This window comes from Choloepus didactylus, chromosome 21, assembly GCF_015220235.1.
Source record: "Choloepus didactylus isolate mChoDid1 chromosome 21, mChoDid1.pri, whole genome shotgun sequence".
Lineage (NCBI taxonomy): Eukaryota > Metazoa > Chordata > Mammalia > Pilosa > Megalonychidae > Choloepus > Choloepus didactylus.
The window spans coordinates 11,791,514-11,806,516 of NC_051327.1; the positions used below are offsets into that span (position 1 = coordinate 11,791,514).

Genomic DNA, 15,003 nt, shown 5'->3' on the forward strand with positions numbered 1-15,003 from the left:
GGGGTTGAAACATAAGTCTGCAAAGGGGAATCTCATGCTCTTTTCCTCCAAATGGTTTCTTCTCACAGCTGAAACTTGACCCTCATCCTTGCTCATGACTTTGTTGACATGACTCTCTGGTGGGACCAACGTCTGATTGTGAGCCTACCACAGTGTTATAGAATGCTCACAGCCAGTTAGTTCCTCTTTCCAAAACTGTTTTTCTTTTTTTTCTTTCTCCTTTACTCTCCTCTCCTTCCCTTTCCTTTCTCTTCTTTTTCCTCTTTTCTTTAGTTCCTCTTTCTGCCTATCTTTTATTTGATAAAAGGGTTTTGACATATCACTATCTGTAACACACTTAGTTATTGTGAGTAGACAATCACCAATAATTTCAGTGCAATAAACCAAGCCTTGTGTCCAATGGACTTTCTTTTCTTTCTCCCTTGTAGAAATCCGTGAGGCCTTTCGGGTTCTGGACCGAGACGGGAATGGCTTCATCTCCAAGCAGGAGCTGGGCATGGCCATGCGCTCTTTGGGGTACATGCCCAGTGAGGTGGAGCTGGCCATCATCATGCAGCGCCTGGATATGGACGGTAAGACCAGGGCAAGTGGCTTCTCCCTGACATGAGCCTCCGACTCATCACCAAGACCATGGGTTGTGTTCCTGTTTACTAATGCTGTCGTTTGCAAAATACCAGAAATGGCTTGGCTTTTACAAAGGGGGTTTTATTTGGTTACAAAGTTACAGTCCTAAGGCCATAAAAGTGTCCAACTAAGGCATGAACAATAAGGTACCTTCACTGAAGAATGGCCAATGGTGTCCAGAAAGCCTCTGTTAGCTGGGAAGACACATGGCTGGCATCTGCTGATCCTGGGTTGTGTTCCAGCTCCTCTCTCAGCTCCTGTGTGTTCTTGGTTCTTTCTCCCAGGATGTTTCTCTCTAAGTGCCTGGAGGTCCTGTCTTAGTATATCCTGGGGCAAGCTCTGGGCTTCATCTCTTAGCTAAAGGTCCTTCTGTCTGCATCTCCAAGCATGTCTAAGCATCAGTGTCAGCAAGCGTCTGGGCCTGTGTCAGTGTTTTTAAAGGACTCCAGTAAACTAATAAAGACCCGTGGATGAATGGGCAGGGCCATGCCTCCATGGCAATAATCTAATCAAAAGTTTCACCTCCAGTTGGATGAGTCACATCTCCATGGAAACAACCTAATCCCAGTATCCCACAAGATTGGATTAAAGTTTATGGCTTTTTGTGGGGGACATAATATATCCAAACCAGCACAGGTTGTAAAGGGCTTGGCCTTTTGAGTCAGAAGACGTGGGTTCAAGTCTTGATTTACACTTGAGGGGTGGAGACTTGGACTAGATCAGGGGTTTTCAAACAGCATTCCCTGGAGTTCGAGGAATCTGCATAGGTGTTTCTGGAACCATTGAAGGGATCAGGTTAGGAAGGAGGCCCAGCTAGTGGAGCTCTGGCCCTCCATCATGCCACAGAGTGAGCAGCTCCTTTATTTTTAATTCCTGATCCTCCTTCTCCTCTTCTTCCTTCTCCTCCTTCTTAACAAATTTATTGAGATATTCGCATGCCATAAAATTCACCCATTTGGAGTGTACAATTCAATGTCTTTTAGTATATTCATAGATTTGTGCAACCACAACCACAATCAATTTTAGAATGTTCTCATCACCCCATAAAGAAACCCAATACCCATTAGCAGTCTGTCCCAATTCCCCCTACCTCTACCCCTGGTAACCACTAATCTCCTTTTTGTCTCTATGGATTTGCCTGTTCTGGACATTTCATATAAATGGCATCATACAATATGTTGTCTTTTGTGTCTGCCTTCTTTCATGTAGCAAAATGTTTTCAAGGTTTGTCCATTTTGTAGGATGTATGAGAACTTCATTTCTTTTTATGGCTGAATAATATTCCATTATATGGATATAGAAGCTCCTTTTCTTGTGTTTCATACACTGGGTTTCTACATACAACCTCATTGGGGAAAAGCACTTCAATGCTTTTAAAAAAGTCCTGAAAAACTACTGCAGTGATACATTTTAAGGCTCTTTCTAGCAATATAACCCTAAGAGTCTATCCCAAACCAGAAGTGACCCTCCCGATATTAGATCCTGCCTTGGTTATATTTGTTTTATATTTTCTACACATGCCCCCTCCTCCTCTGAGCTCTTGATTCCAGGTAGAAAGGGTCCAGAGTGGAGGGATTTTTGTATCTCAGGTAAGAGTGTGGTGTGTAGACCAAGCAAAAGGAACCAGAGGGGGTAGACAGCAAGTCTTTTTGGAGGACAGACAAGGTAATGCGGGGAGAAGTTTGCTTGGCCCACAGGCTAATTTTAAGAACATGGCTCTCTTCTGTTACCTTGCTGGGCCTGTTGGAAGAATGACAATAGGGGTGACCATATGGTGAATGAGTCCCAATGCCAACCACCAGGTACAGCCAGAGACATTTATTTTCTTGTTTAAGAGAGAAATGTTTTATCATGGTATTCAGTTGTCTGAGCAGTCCCAGCCTTGTCCTTACAACTCTGATTGATAGTGACTCACCAATGCTTTGCAGGCCTGGGTTGACCTTGCTTTGTACTTTGGAGGTATTTCTGAAAAGCTGGAGCAAAGCACATATTTCATAGCAAAACCTCTCTTCCATTCACTCCCATCACCATTTCAGAGGTACGTTTCCAGAAAAAAAGTTTCCTCCTTGAAAATAATAAAACTCCTAACACAGACTTCTGTTTTTGGAACTAAGAAGTTTGTGTGCTTTTGAGTCTCCTCCCACAATCCCTATAGCAAAACCTAGTAAGTGGACTAAAAGCAAATGGAATTAGAAAAAATACAACCCCCCAAATCTGGGGCTATAGCGGGGAATCCTATAAGACTTAGGGTCTTCTTTAAGGTCCATCCTCATTTTTGGATCCTGTCTCATTGAATTCTAGCATATGGGAATTTTTACATACTACAAATTCTCCCTGATTCCAGGAGGGCTTGGAGTCCCATGGGGCTTTGCATGATGACATTGCTGCAGGGACTTAACCAGGACTCAGGTAAAAGCCTCACCTGGGAATGCAGTTTAAGAGACTTTAGGTTTCATCCACTCATTTGCAACTTACCATAGTCATTTCTCAATGCCGAAGGCAGCAGATTCCAGCAAATCTTGTAAGGAATTTCTATTTGTGTTCCTTTAACAGGAGCCAGAGTAATCAGCTATTTTCATGGGGCCCCATCAGGTGATGAACATTTACTTAGCTGTGAAGTGCAGCTTCCTTGAAGATTTGTTTTGTTGCCTACAAAGGACTGAGAGCAGAATGTACTAAAATAATGCGGCAGTATAGGCAAAAAAAATTGCCTGCCTAATTTATTACATGCCCAGGTATGAAAAGACCTTAGCGAAAAATGCTCACTCTGAGGTGGAAATGCATGTCTGCAAGTGTTTCATCAATGAGGCTGGAAAATGAAATTTCCGGGGTATCAGGTTCTGAATCTGGGTGGGTTGGGCTGTTTTTTTTTCTTAGCTCCTGGGTTCTTTTCTTAATGGGGCTTTTTGAGCTGTTCTACTAAAAAAATAAAAATCAGGTTCTAATGGTATCATTCCCTCCAAGCTTTAGTAACTGAGGATCCTCCACAGAGATTTGGTCCTACCTAATTAAATTTCTCTTTGGCATGAAAACACGTAGAGAGGCAGAGATTCTGGGGGAAAAAAGAAAGGAGGCACTTATGGGTTTGGGGTAGGCCTTGGGATTCTTAGTTGAATCTTAGTTGTAGGATGACCATGGGCTGCAGCCCACAGGCCACTGTACTGAGGGGCAGCAGGAGAGGCGGGGGCACCCCATCCACCCCAGCTGGCTGCGATTGGGATAGGCCTGGACCCCACACTGCCCTTCTCTTTCTGGGGTCCCTCGCCGGTTTGCCTGATGGTGAGGTCATTCCTTGGGCACGAGGCCCAGCTAGAATTAGCCTCAGTGTATCTGTGTAACCTACATCCATGTATGAGGCTTTTATTAGGAGGCTCCTTGGGGATGGGTTGCCCTGTCAGTCACACATGTGACTATACCTTCCCTGCATTCAGGTGCTTGCCTGGATTTCCTGGACACAGACCCTGCAGGAGCCAGACAATTCCAGTTTGTCTGTGGTCCTTGTTTGTTTCCAGAGGGCAGAATGGAAGACAAGCAGCAGAGCCAGGGATGGCATCACTGGGCTGGGACCAGTTTCCCCTCAGTGTTGGAACTGACACTATGTGCATGTGTGTGTATGTGTGTGTGTGTGCACTCACACATGTGTTGAACTATTCAGAGTTAAGCAATAAAAACAAGACTTGTGCCCAATATGTTGGGACTTCTGTTTAACCCATTACTGCAAAGGTACCTTCTTGGAACTTTCACTCAAATCCATGCCCCGTTGTGCTCACTGTTCCCCATTCCTTTTTCATCATCCTCTGTGGCTAGGGTGAACTGTTACCCTGGCATCAGTTGGGACCAGGATTCACCTTTCCTGGATGTTTTTCCACAGGGTCTCTCCTTCAGCCCTGACTCTGGAAGTTTGCAGCCCATCTCATCCAGGCTCCTCTAGACATTTCAGCCCCAGTACCTTAAGGCATCTGTTGCATGCCATGAATCAACTTGTCTCCTTTGCATCACGATTTTATTTATGTACCAACTTTGGAAGAATTGGTAAAATAGTCACTTACATAGTTATCTCCAGGGCAGAATTCTCTTCTAGAACTGGGTTGGGAAAGGATGCTCGAAAGCGACAAGCCTCTGCCATCCCCATCTGCTCCCCTCAGTTCTGCGGGCCCTACGACAGCTGCTGGAGTCCCTCAGAGCTTTCTGCACCATTCACTGGGGAAAAGGTCTGGTGTCTTCAAGACCCAAGGGATATTTTCCACTGCTTTCTGCGTTTTCAGTTGGTTCTAACAACCACTGGTCATCTGGAGTGGACCAGCAAGCTTGGCAAATAGTTTCTGAAACAATCAAACCAGGAGATGTTCTCAGTAGCCCGTGGCCCTTGCAGTGGCTCCACTCATATTTCCTAATCCAACCCGCAACTCCTCTGTGCTGCCTCCCGTCTCCAGAGCTTGAAGAACAAAAGTCCCCCTTGGAACAAATGCAGATCTTGTCCTCTTCCTCCTTGATTTTCCTTCTACTCCTCAAAGATGCAGAATCTCATGAAATTCCAACAAATTTTGACTTACGAAATGATTTATTTTCCCTTAACAATTTTGTAGTTTTTTTGTTGTTGTTGTTTTTGTTTTTTCATTTTTCTTTTTTTTTCAGATTCACCACTTCCTGATTGGTGAATTTGATTCAGCCTGGTTCAATCCAAAAAGGATTTATCTGGTATCCATTATGTGCACTTGCTTATTTTTATGCTTTGCCAGATTCACTTATGGTTCATTTTGAGACAAAAACACTCAGCTGGCTAAGAAAAAAATTATGGCCAGAGTCACTGGAAAGATAGTTAGCAAAACCCCATTGTTAGTCCATGTAGCCACATAATCCCTCTTCCAAGTACTCATTCATTAAAAGTACTAATCCACTGCTTATTTAGTCATATTAATATGACTTTTCTGTTTTCATTTGTGATCTCCTGGGAGACAGGAAAGGCATGTGCTTAATTTGAACTGGGCTCACTTCCACTTCACATTCAAATGTGTATCCAAATGTGATTTGGTTATTCTGGAACTTGCATTAGCTCCATTTTGTGAGACAGAATCGACAATTCTTTCCTGTATGTGAGGGAGGCTGCCCACACACAGACCGTATGAAACACAGCCACTTGGTGAGAGGCGAAAGCAGTTGGATTTTTTTTTTTAACCCGAAAGCAGTGGTCCCCTAACCTGACTGCACATGAGAAGCACATGGGATCTTGTTACAACAACAGAACTATAGAATCAGAATCTCCAAGGGTGGAGCCCAGGAACCTGTATTGTTTAACAAGCTCATCAGGTTATTGAGCAGCAAACTCTATCCACTGACATGATTTGGGGACCTTTGATTAAAGAGAAAAATCTCTGGCCTCAGGAGAGATCGTCAAGCCTGTGGAATGTTTTCATGAGCAAGAAGTGAATCAGTTTTCCATGCCTGTGAAGGACTGAGAGCAAGGTAGATGCCTGAAAATCAGAAGGGGAGTTTTCCCCCCGGTAACTTGTGGAAGGAAGCAGACAGTCTATTCTTAGTGGCTTAGTCACATCCCCTCCTCCCGAAAGCAGGTGAGCCCCAACTGTGATTTAGGAACCATCCGCTTTGACATCACGTGGAAGCTGGTTCAAAATGCTGATTCTCTGGCCCCACTCCAGACCTGCTGAATCAGAATCTGCATTTTAACTAGATTCCCAGGTGATTCCTGTATGCATTAAAGTTTGAGAGGCGCCGGTCTCGGGCACACTTTGAGAAATGGAAAACACATCCAACTTTGTGCCTTCTTTGACGATCCCTCCAGTAGAGTAGGAGGCTTCCCCAGTCTCCTCTCCGTAGCTCAATGATGGGGATTTGTTACTTTGAAAACTTGAAGTAATTTACAAAGTTGCAAGTTTTGGTGACGATCAAGGAAAAGAAAGCGTCTCTCCACATGTTTGCATTTGTGAATGAGCATGTTTGTTTCTCATTTTGTGTTAGTGCATTATTGCTGGATGTTCCTTGATCTTATTAAGCCTTGACTTGGTAATGATAACTAACACTTGTTTAACACTCACCATGCCCCCATTAATAACACTGGGTATAATACTAGATACTTTAAATATTTATTAACAATCTCCACAACCGCCATAGGTACTAATTATGATTCCCATCTTAGAGGTAAGAAAAATGAAGTCCAGATGTTTCAAGTAACTTTCCCACATTATAGTACTGGTAAGAGGTGTAGCCAGGAATGGAACCCAAGCCATATGAATCCAAGATTTTAACCACATATCTTGTAGGTATATTTTTTATGTGTGATTTTAGGGGATACAGATAAATTAGGGTGGCAAAAGGACATTGTAACAATGACTGAACAGAACACACACACACACACACACACACACACACACCCCAGAGATAAGATCTAGGTTTTCCAAACATATATAAGAGTATTTGGGCCAATGACTCCAACCACCAGATCTCCCCAGGATTTCTTTATCCAGCCTGACCGTGGTGCACAGTATATGAATTGAAGTGGTGCCTCTGGGTTTCTGATTTAGTGAAGGGAGAGTCCTTTATGCCCTCTTGAGATATGTAGTAGTGCTGGATGTTTGTGATAAATCCTCTCCAACATTCCTATCTCCCTAAGCAATTCCTTCATCTACGCTGTGCCAGGAAAGTTACGCCATCTCAGTCTTATTGACATTTGGACACATTGAATCCGAGTTTCAACCAATGACCAAATACACTGGGTGGAGCCACTCCCAGATACTCAAGCCAAAATACTAAAACAGAATTCATGGTATGTGCTTCTATTTCAGTAAAAGCAGCCACCAATATTATATTGTCTGCCTTGGTCTAACATCCTAGAATCCATTGTTTGTACCTATTGCCCAAGTTTATATCAATAAAAATTAGCAATATCTTGCAAATCTGTTGGTGAATAAGCTGTTTTCTCCCATATTAGACTTGGAACCTCTTCCTACTGGGATACAATGGTCTATTTTGGTTATGGATTTAGAGGCAGTGAGACTTGGTGGGAGTAGATCTTGAAGAAATAGATATCTCTATGCAAGGCAACTGCCTCAGGTATGTTTATTATAGGTCTTCAAGATCTTCAAGCTGATCTTGTCTGACCTCAGGGAGATATCAGAGAGGACATTAGGGAGCCTAGGGGATTCAATTTTCTCAGCTTCTTCTGAATCCACCCAGATGATCTTATTCCAGATGTCAGGGTTACACTTCTTCCCAGTAAGTGCCCTAAATTTCACATAAGAGACTTCATGAGACTTGATGAGTTTGTGATTTCAACTTATATTATAATTTTACAAGCCATACAATTAAATTTGGGCTCTTTCTATGGCTATAAGAAATAATTGGTAATTTTAGGGCCACCATAGAAGTACTCTGGGTAGGTCTTTGACTGTGACTCAAGCTGAAAGTTCAAAGCCTTGAGCTTATTGTACTTAGAAGGGCATTTAGAAGTGTCTATCCAACCCCAAAGTCCTTGAAGTCATCCTTGATACCACAGAGGTCAAATATAAAAGCCGCTTAGGTCTTCCAAGCCTTGCTTTCAGTAAGCATTTTATCCCAAGAAACCATAGAGGACACTAATGAATCAAGATGCCAATCCATGCCATCGATGACCAGTATCCCATTTTCCTTTGGCAAGGAAGTTATCCCTGCATTTATTGTCAGAGATAAGCAAACCAACATCAGAACTTCAAAAGGCATGCAGAAGTACTTGTAAAGTTTGTTTCCTCCCTGGAACCAAGTAGTGTATTATCTTGCAAACAGACACCATTCTTGCAAGTGAGATTACCAAGTCAAAGAAAAGCCTGCTAAAATTCTTGTTATGTAAATAACATTTTTCTCAGGAAAGGCTTACCAAAAGGAATATATAAGAGGACCCATCTCAGAACACCTTGACCAGTATTGAGTATCATCATTTAAAAATCAGTACTAATATGATTGGTGAAAAGTGGAGGCTCATTTTGTTTTAATTTATAAATGAGATGAAGTATTTTTCATACCTTGATTGGTTAGCCAGTGTTTCTGTTGGTGGATGGCCCATTTTTCTTTTCGGATCTGTTTAAGTCAGTATAGGCTAAGTTAAGCTGCAGTAATAAATGATTCCTCCAAATATCAGTGGCTTAAGATCACAAATGAAGTTCTCGCTCATGATGCATGTCTTTTGTGGGTTGGCTGTTTCTTTCCTCAGTGTCACCCTCACTTGGTAGTACTGGAAGAGAGAGGATCCATGTCAGTGCTTCCTTGGTTGCTATGACAGGGGAAAGTGAATGGGTGCATCACACACTGATTCTTAAAGTGTTTTTCATTGGCTAAAGTAAGTGACATGACTATGCCTAATGTCAAAAGGTTTGTGTATGTACAATCTGATCAAATGCCTGGAAGGGAATGAATTGTTAATATTTGGTGAACACTAAAGATGACTTCAGGATTTTAGGCTTTTGCTTTTTCATTAGAATTTCCTATTTATTGCAAAATTTTCATTTCAGGAACAACTCTTAGAAATACTATGAATAGGGGCAAAACCCAAATTATTATGAGATATTTTATATATTTCTCTCAGGCTTATCAAGTAAGCAAAACTAAGTAATTTATATGCTTTGAAAAGAATGTCCTTCCCTTTAAGTGATTCTGGAACATTAACAAAAACTCTGTTAGATATCAAGCAACAAAAACAACCTAATTAGATTCCAAAGTACCAATATTTACAGGCACTTTCTATGATTACAGTGCAACAAACCAGGGATTAATAACAAAAGTTTGAATAAGAATCGTACCCACTTGGAAATTTAAAAATTAAAAACCAAAAAAAAAAAAAAATACCCTTTAATTTTGATGAAAAGATTCAAGAGTTGATTATATCAACAAAAATGCAATAAACTGACCAACATAGCATATTTAATTAAGAATTAAAGAGAACTAACACTAAAATAACCTTAGAAATGACCAATGAATTATGGGAAGATTTTTTAAAGTAATATTTGATACAATTGTATGCTATGTACATGAAATGGAGAATATTCTGGAAAAAAATATGTTACTGAAACAGATTCAAGCTGAAGTAAGTAGCCTAAATCAGAAGTTGCATACTTGCAGTCTGCCAGCCAAATACAGCACAGAGACATATTTTATTTGGCCCACAAGACATTTTATATAGCAGAAAAATTTCACATTAAAAATCTACGTTTCTCTCTCCTCTTAAAATATTGGAGATTTTGGCAAAACTAGACCTGCTTTCCTTCATAGCAATAATTTGGTGGAGTTGAGTAGCTAAACCCTCTCAAAGCAGGGCATATGCTACAGTTTCCATCATTTGTTATTGTCTTACACTTGCCCTCCTGCTTCCCTTTTGATGAACTGGCTTGGTGTTTATTAGGCTTTTGAGTTTGTGACTTGTCTGAAATGGACCACTGATACTGGAATCAGCAACTGTGTTTTTTCATTCCCTCAGTTTCAATTCTAGGGTGTTTTTTGTTTTGCTTTTCTGTTTCTGGTTTTGTTTATGCTTATCTGTTGTTCTAGCTACTTTGATTACTTATTTCATTTGTTTTAATTCTTCATTATTTAATAATTAAGGCAATTAGGGCTAGAAATTTGCCACTGAAAAGAGCTTTAGTAATCTCCTGTATTTTGATAGGTAGTTTTAATTGTTTCATTGTTTTCATTACAATATCTCATGGTGTTTTTTATTCCCTCTGCTACTCTACAAATAGTTAGGAAAGTATTTAACTTCCAAGTTACTAGGATTTTTAAATTTTTAGTTTACATTTCCATTTTCTATTTTCATTGCATCGTGAAAGATAAACATGGTGTGCTATTGTGAGGATTTTTCTTTGTAACCAAGAATAAGATGAGCTCTTATTAAGATAGTCTCTGTGGTAGCTTTTATCTACGCATAGAAGTTGTCTTCACATTGCCTATGTCCCCATGACCCTATTTTTTGGCTATTTTATCCAAGATAAATGGTGTGTTGCAGTCTCCCCTTACTATATTGCTTCCTTTGTTTATTTCCAACAGTTTTAAGTTTTGATGCTCTCTCTGCCCTCATAATGAATTTTACTTTTTATCAATAAAATGTTCTTTAAATGCTCTTTGTTTTGAGTTACACTTTTGATTTATGTTGACTTTTGGCACTTAACTTTTTTGCTTGTGTTTGCATGATATTTATTTTTATATGGGGAAGGCATTGGGGTCTTTTATACTTTTATAATTATTCACGTTTGTCTCCTTCCAGGAACATGGTGGGACTACACTCCTAACCTTTCCATTTCTTTTGTTAGGTGGTGTGAAACTGTTACACAATATATGTCACATATGTTAGTTTTTAATTCTTCTGAGACTTTTTTTTTGTAAGCTTAACTTATTTACATTTATTTCAGAACACTTGGGTCTTACTTGTTTCATCTTGTTTTATGGTGGTTTTCATGCATACTTACTATTTTATTTCTGTTCTTCATTTACTGCAATGATTTATGTAATATTGTCCTCTTAGTCATTTGGAATGTAATATCTTGCTTTTGATTTTTCTAGTAATGACCATAAAGTGTTTGCGAACTTACTTTCTACCTCCCAACATTAGTTATAAATCAGTGATTCTTTTTCTATGGAAGATGATGGACTGTTTCCCCATTCATATTTTCTATTCTTGGTTAATAAGTACATAATTGTTATAACTATGCTTCTAAGAAAATTTAGTGAAAAATTTTGGAAATATTTTTATTGTTTTTAAATTTTATATTTTTCACTTTTTTTTAACATGAGAGAAGTTGTACATTTACAGAAAAATCATGCATCAAATTCAGAGTTCCCATATACTCCCTCGCTATTATTAATACCTAGCATTAGTGTAGTACATTTGTTAACAATTGGTGAAAGAATATTATTATAATTGTGCTGTGTAGTCCATAGTTTACATTAGGGTTCACAGTTTGTGTTGCACAATCCTGTGTTGTTGTTGTTTTTTTAAATTTCATTCTAGTAACTTTTGACTTTAAATAACTGTATTGGTTTTGTAACCATATTTGAAGCACTTATTTTGACACCTCTCTGTATACCTAACTGACTTCAGTACTTACACCAGTTCCTTTGCAGCCATATTTAACTCATTTTCCACTTTTTGTTTTTGATGAATATGAAGTTGTTCTGATATAAACTTTCCAAGCTTTTGTTGTTGTTGTTGTTTTTCTTTTTGGAAGTATATCTCAACCATGAATTTTCTGAGTTGTAAATCTGAGAATATCTTTCTCTCAAGACACACATAAATGCCAACTTGAATAGGAGTAGAATTCTTGGGTTACACCCTTTCTCTTTCAAAGTTCTATGATTGTATCTCCATTATTTTTGGGTTTTAGTATTGTTAAGAATTTCATGACTAACTTGTTCTTTAGTCCTCTATGAATGGCCTAACTTTTTTTTGGAATGTAATCATTATCTATGAACTTGAAAATTTCACCAGCCTGTATCTGGCTGTGTTGTTGGAATGGTTATGGCGGTTGATGTTTGGATTGTTGTTATCATTCCTTGGAATATGACTCACACTCTCAGTTTTCAGATTGAACTTTTTCCCCCTAGAACAGGTCTCTTCGATCCTCTTTTTGTTCCATTTATTTCCGTCTCTCTTTCCAGCCTTTTTTGCTGATTCTAGCCTTGTGTTCAGGTTAGTTCCTGGGCTATGGCCTCCCATACACTTTCCCTTCCTAGCCATCCTTTCTGCATCTTCTTACTTAGTCTTTTCTATTTCTCATATATATTTTCCACTTCACTACTTTGAAATTCATCAGTGACCAGTCTACTGATCACTGGATTTTATTTCTGTAACAATGTTTTATCATCTCTGCCCAATTCTTTCTTGTCACTTTTCTAATTTGGTTAATGTGACATGTTCTCAGTGTTGTTGAGGGCATAAACTAGATGCTATCCCAGTATTCTTTGGTGAATCTATTTTATAGCTGGGCAGTTTGCTGAGTCCTCAGACCATTAGTGGTGGTGCTTTGAACTGCAACCTTCTTTCACAGACCTCTCCATTTTCCTAGTAGATCCAGCTCGTCCAGTGTTGGCTTGGGGTCAAGTACGACCAGGCTCTAATAGAGATGGATGCAGGATGCTGCTCAAATCCCCTTCCAGATCCAAGCAGAGACTGGGGTAGGACATGGGTAATTACATGCAGGTAATTATTCAGCAACCTAGAAAAATTGGAGAGGAGACTGAATAGGTGTTTCTTGTAGTCTCAGTGTATATGGAGTCCCTGTAAAAAAATGCTTCCTGTAGTTTTGGGGTCTACGCTATGTGGGGGTCTCTCTCATTTTTTATTTCTGCCTTATTTCAGGGAGTAGAACTTTTAGATCAAAGATCAATAAAAAGATCAAAGATGTATGTACACACACAAAGATGTATACAACCACACATACATACACACACGTACAGATATATATACACATACATATACATATTTGTGTGTATATATACATCTTTGATGTATATATCAGTAATTTCAGACATTCTTTCCTTGTTTCTGATTTTAATGGAAATGCACTGAGGGGATAAGTGTTTACACATACAGATGGCGCTGCCTGCTGCTTGCAGTGGATATTATTTATGATGGTAAGGTAAAATCCTATTTTTGCTATACCTTATTTCTTTTAGATCAATAATGGGTATTGAGTGACTTTCAGCATCTGTGAATGTTAATTTAATGTATCAATGTGGCTAGGTTATGGTGTTCATTTGTTTGGCCAAGCAAGCCCTGGCCTGATTATTATTGTGGGGGTATTTCATGGATTTAAATCATTAGTCAGTTGATTGTATCTATGGCTGATTACACCTACAGTCAAAAAGGAGACTGCCTTTAGTAATAATAACAGTCTTATCCAATCAACTGATGGCCTTAAAGGAAGAACTGACGAGTTCAGCAGTCAGAAAGAAGAATTTGTAACTCTATTTCAGTCAGTTATTCTCCTGTGTAATTCAGCACCACCAGCAAGTTCCCAACTTGTGGCTTGCCTTACAGAATTTGCACTTGTCAATCCCCATGGTAACACAAGCCAATTCCTATATATATAATTAATTTCTTAATATATGTACACCATCAATTCTGTTTCTCTGGAGAACTCTGACTAATACAGATTCTGGTACCAAGAGTAGTTTTTCAGAAACAGAATCTTAAGAATAAGATTCCTGAGTTTGTTCTGGGGGGGGGTTGCAATTGATTATCTAATAAAAATAGATTAAGAGGCACTAATGACTCTATTTCCAATGATCAGGAGGGCAGTGATAGTCCATGGCATGAACTGGCAATAGAGGTATGCAAAATACCACCATTGGACACCGCAGCTCACAGGCTTATATGAAGCAAGGCTCTGGGTGACGGTGTATTTGGTACTTTAACAGAGGTTTGTGGAGTTAAAAAGTATAATGATATTGGCCAGCTCCTACATATGCTGGATACAGTTGTTAAAGAAAAAGATGAGCTCAGGACTTCAAATTCCCAGCTCAAGTGCTGCGTGAGAGTTTCTGTATGTGTCCTGAAAGAAAATGTTTTTTCTTGTAGCCACAGACTTGATGTTTCTGGAATCCAGACCTAGAGTCTCATAGTGTAAGTGGCTGAACTAAAATATAAATTGAATTCCCAACCTTGCAATGTGTCTGCTGTTAAAGTGGGGGCCTTTTGGGGAAGGAATGCAATCCTGAAAATTGGAAGTGGGACATATGGGCTGATAATGATGATGCTGGGGTCATTGACAACTTTGATTTTGCTGAGTCTTCTTTGCCAGATAAAACTGTAACAGTCTGCCCTGAGGAATCAGCCACCCAACCTCCACTCTAACCTGAGGAATCAACTACCCAACCTCCAGTCTGCCCTGAGGAATCAGCCATCCTGCTTCCATCTGAAGAAATGAACCCTCCTGTACCTGATAAACCTGTAACTGCCTCCCCTGAAGAAATACCCTCACCCCTGTCTAAAGAGATTAATCCTGTTTTAGCAGATGAAACTGTAATGTAATGCCCTGAGGTAGCAGGCTTGCAAGACAAGGCTAATTCCTCTCTTGACCCACTCCCATCACCTCTCATTTCCTCCAAACCTATAACTAGGCTGAAATCCCAACAGGCCCTGAAAGGTGGGGTACAAAGTGTGACCCATAGGTGTACAACACTTCAAAAGAACTGCATGATGTTTTCAGTTTATATGGACAGAAATCAGGGGAATATGTGTGGGAATGGATATTAAGGGTATGGGATAATGGTAGAAAGAACATATTGTTGGATCTGGCTGAATTTATTGATATGGGCCCACTAAACAGAGATTCTGATTCAATGTTGTAGCTTGAGGGGCTAGAAAGGGCTTTATTCTGGTGGTTGAAACATGGACCAATA

The 15,003-nt window shown here is 39.7% G+C and overlaps 1 protein-coding gene across 5 annotated transcripts in view; it reads left to right on the forward strand.

Moving 5' to 3' along the window:
* Window positions 1-15,003, forward strand: part of CALN1 (calneuron 1) — a 494,531-nt gene that overhangs the window by 185,716 nt on the left and 293,812 nt on the right. For all 5 annotated transcript variants that reach the window (XM_037814338.1, XM_037814340.1, XM_037814339.1 and 2 more), the window contains exon 3: window positions 429-572. In XM_037814338.1, the coding sequence (XP_037670266.1) occupies window positions 429-572 (144 nt within the window). The remainder of the gene's footprint in view (window positions 1-428; window positions 573-15,003) is intronic.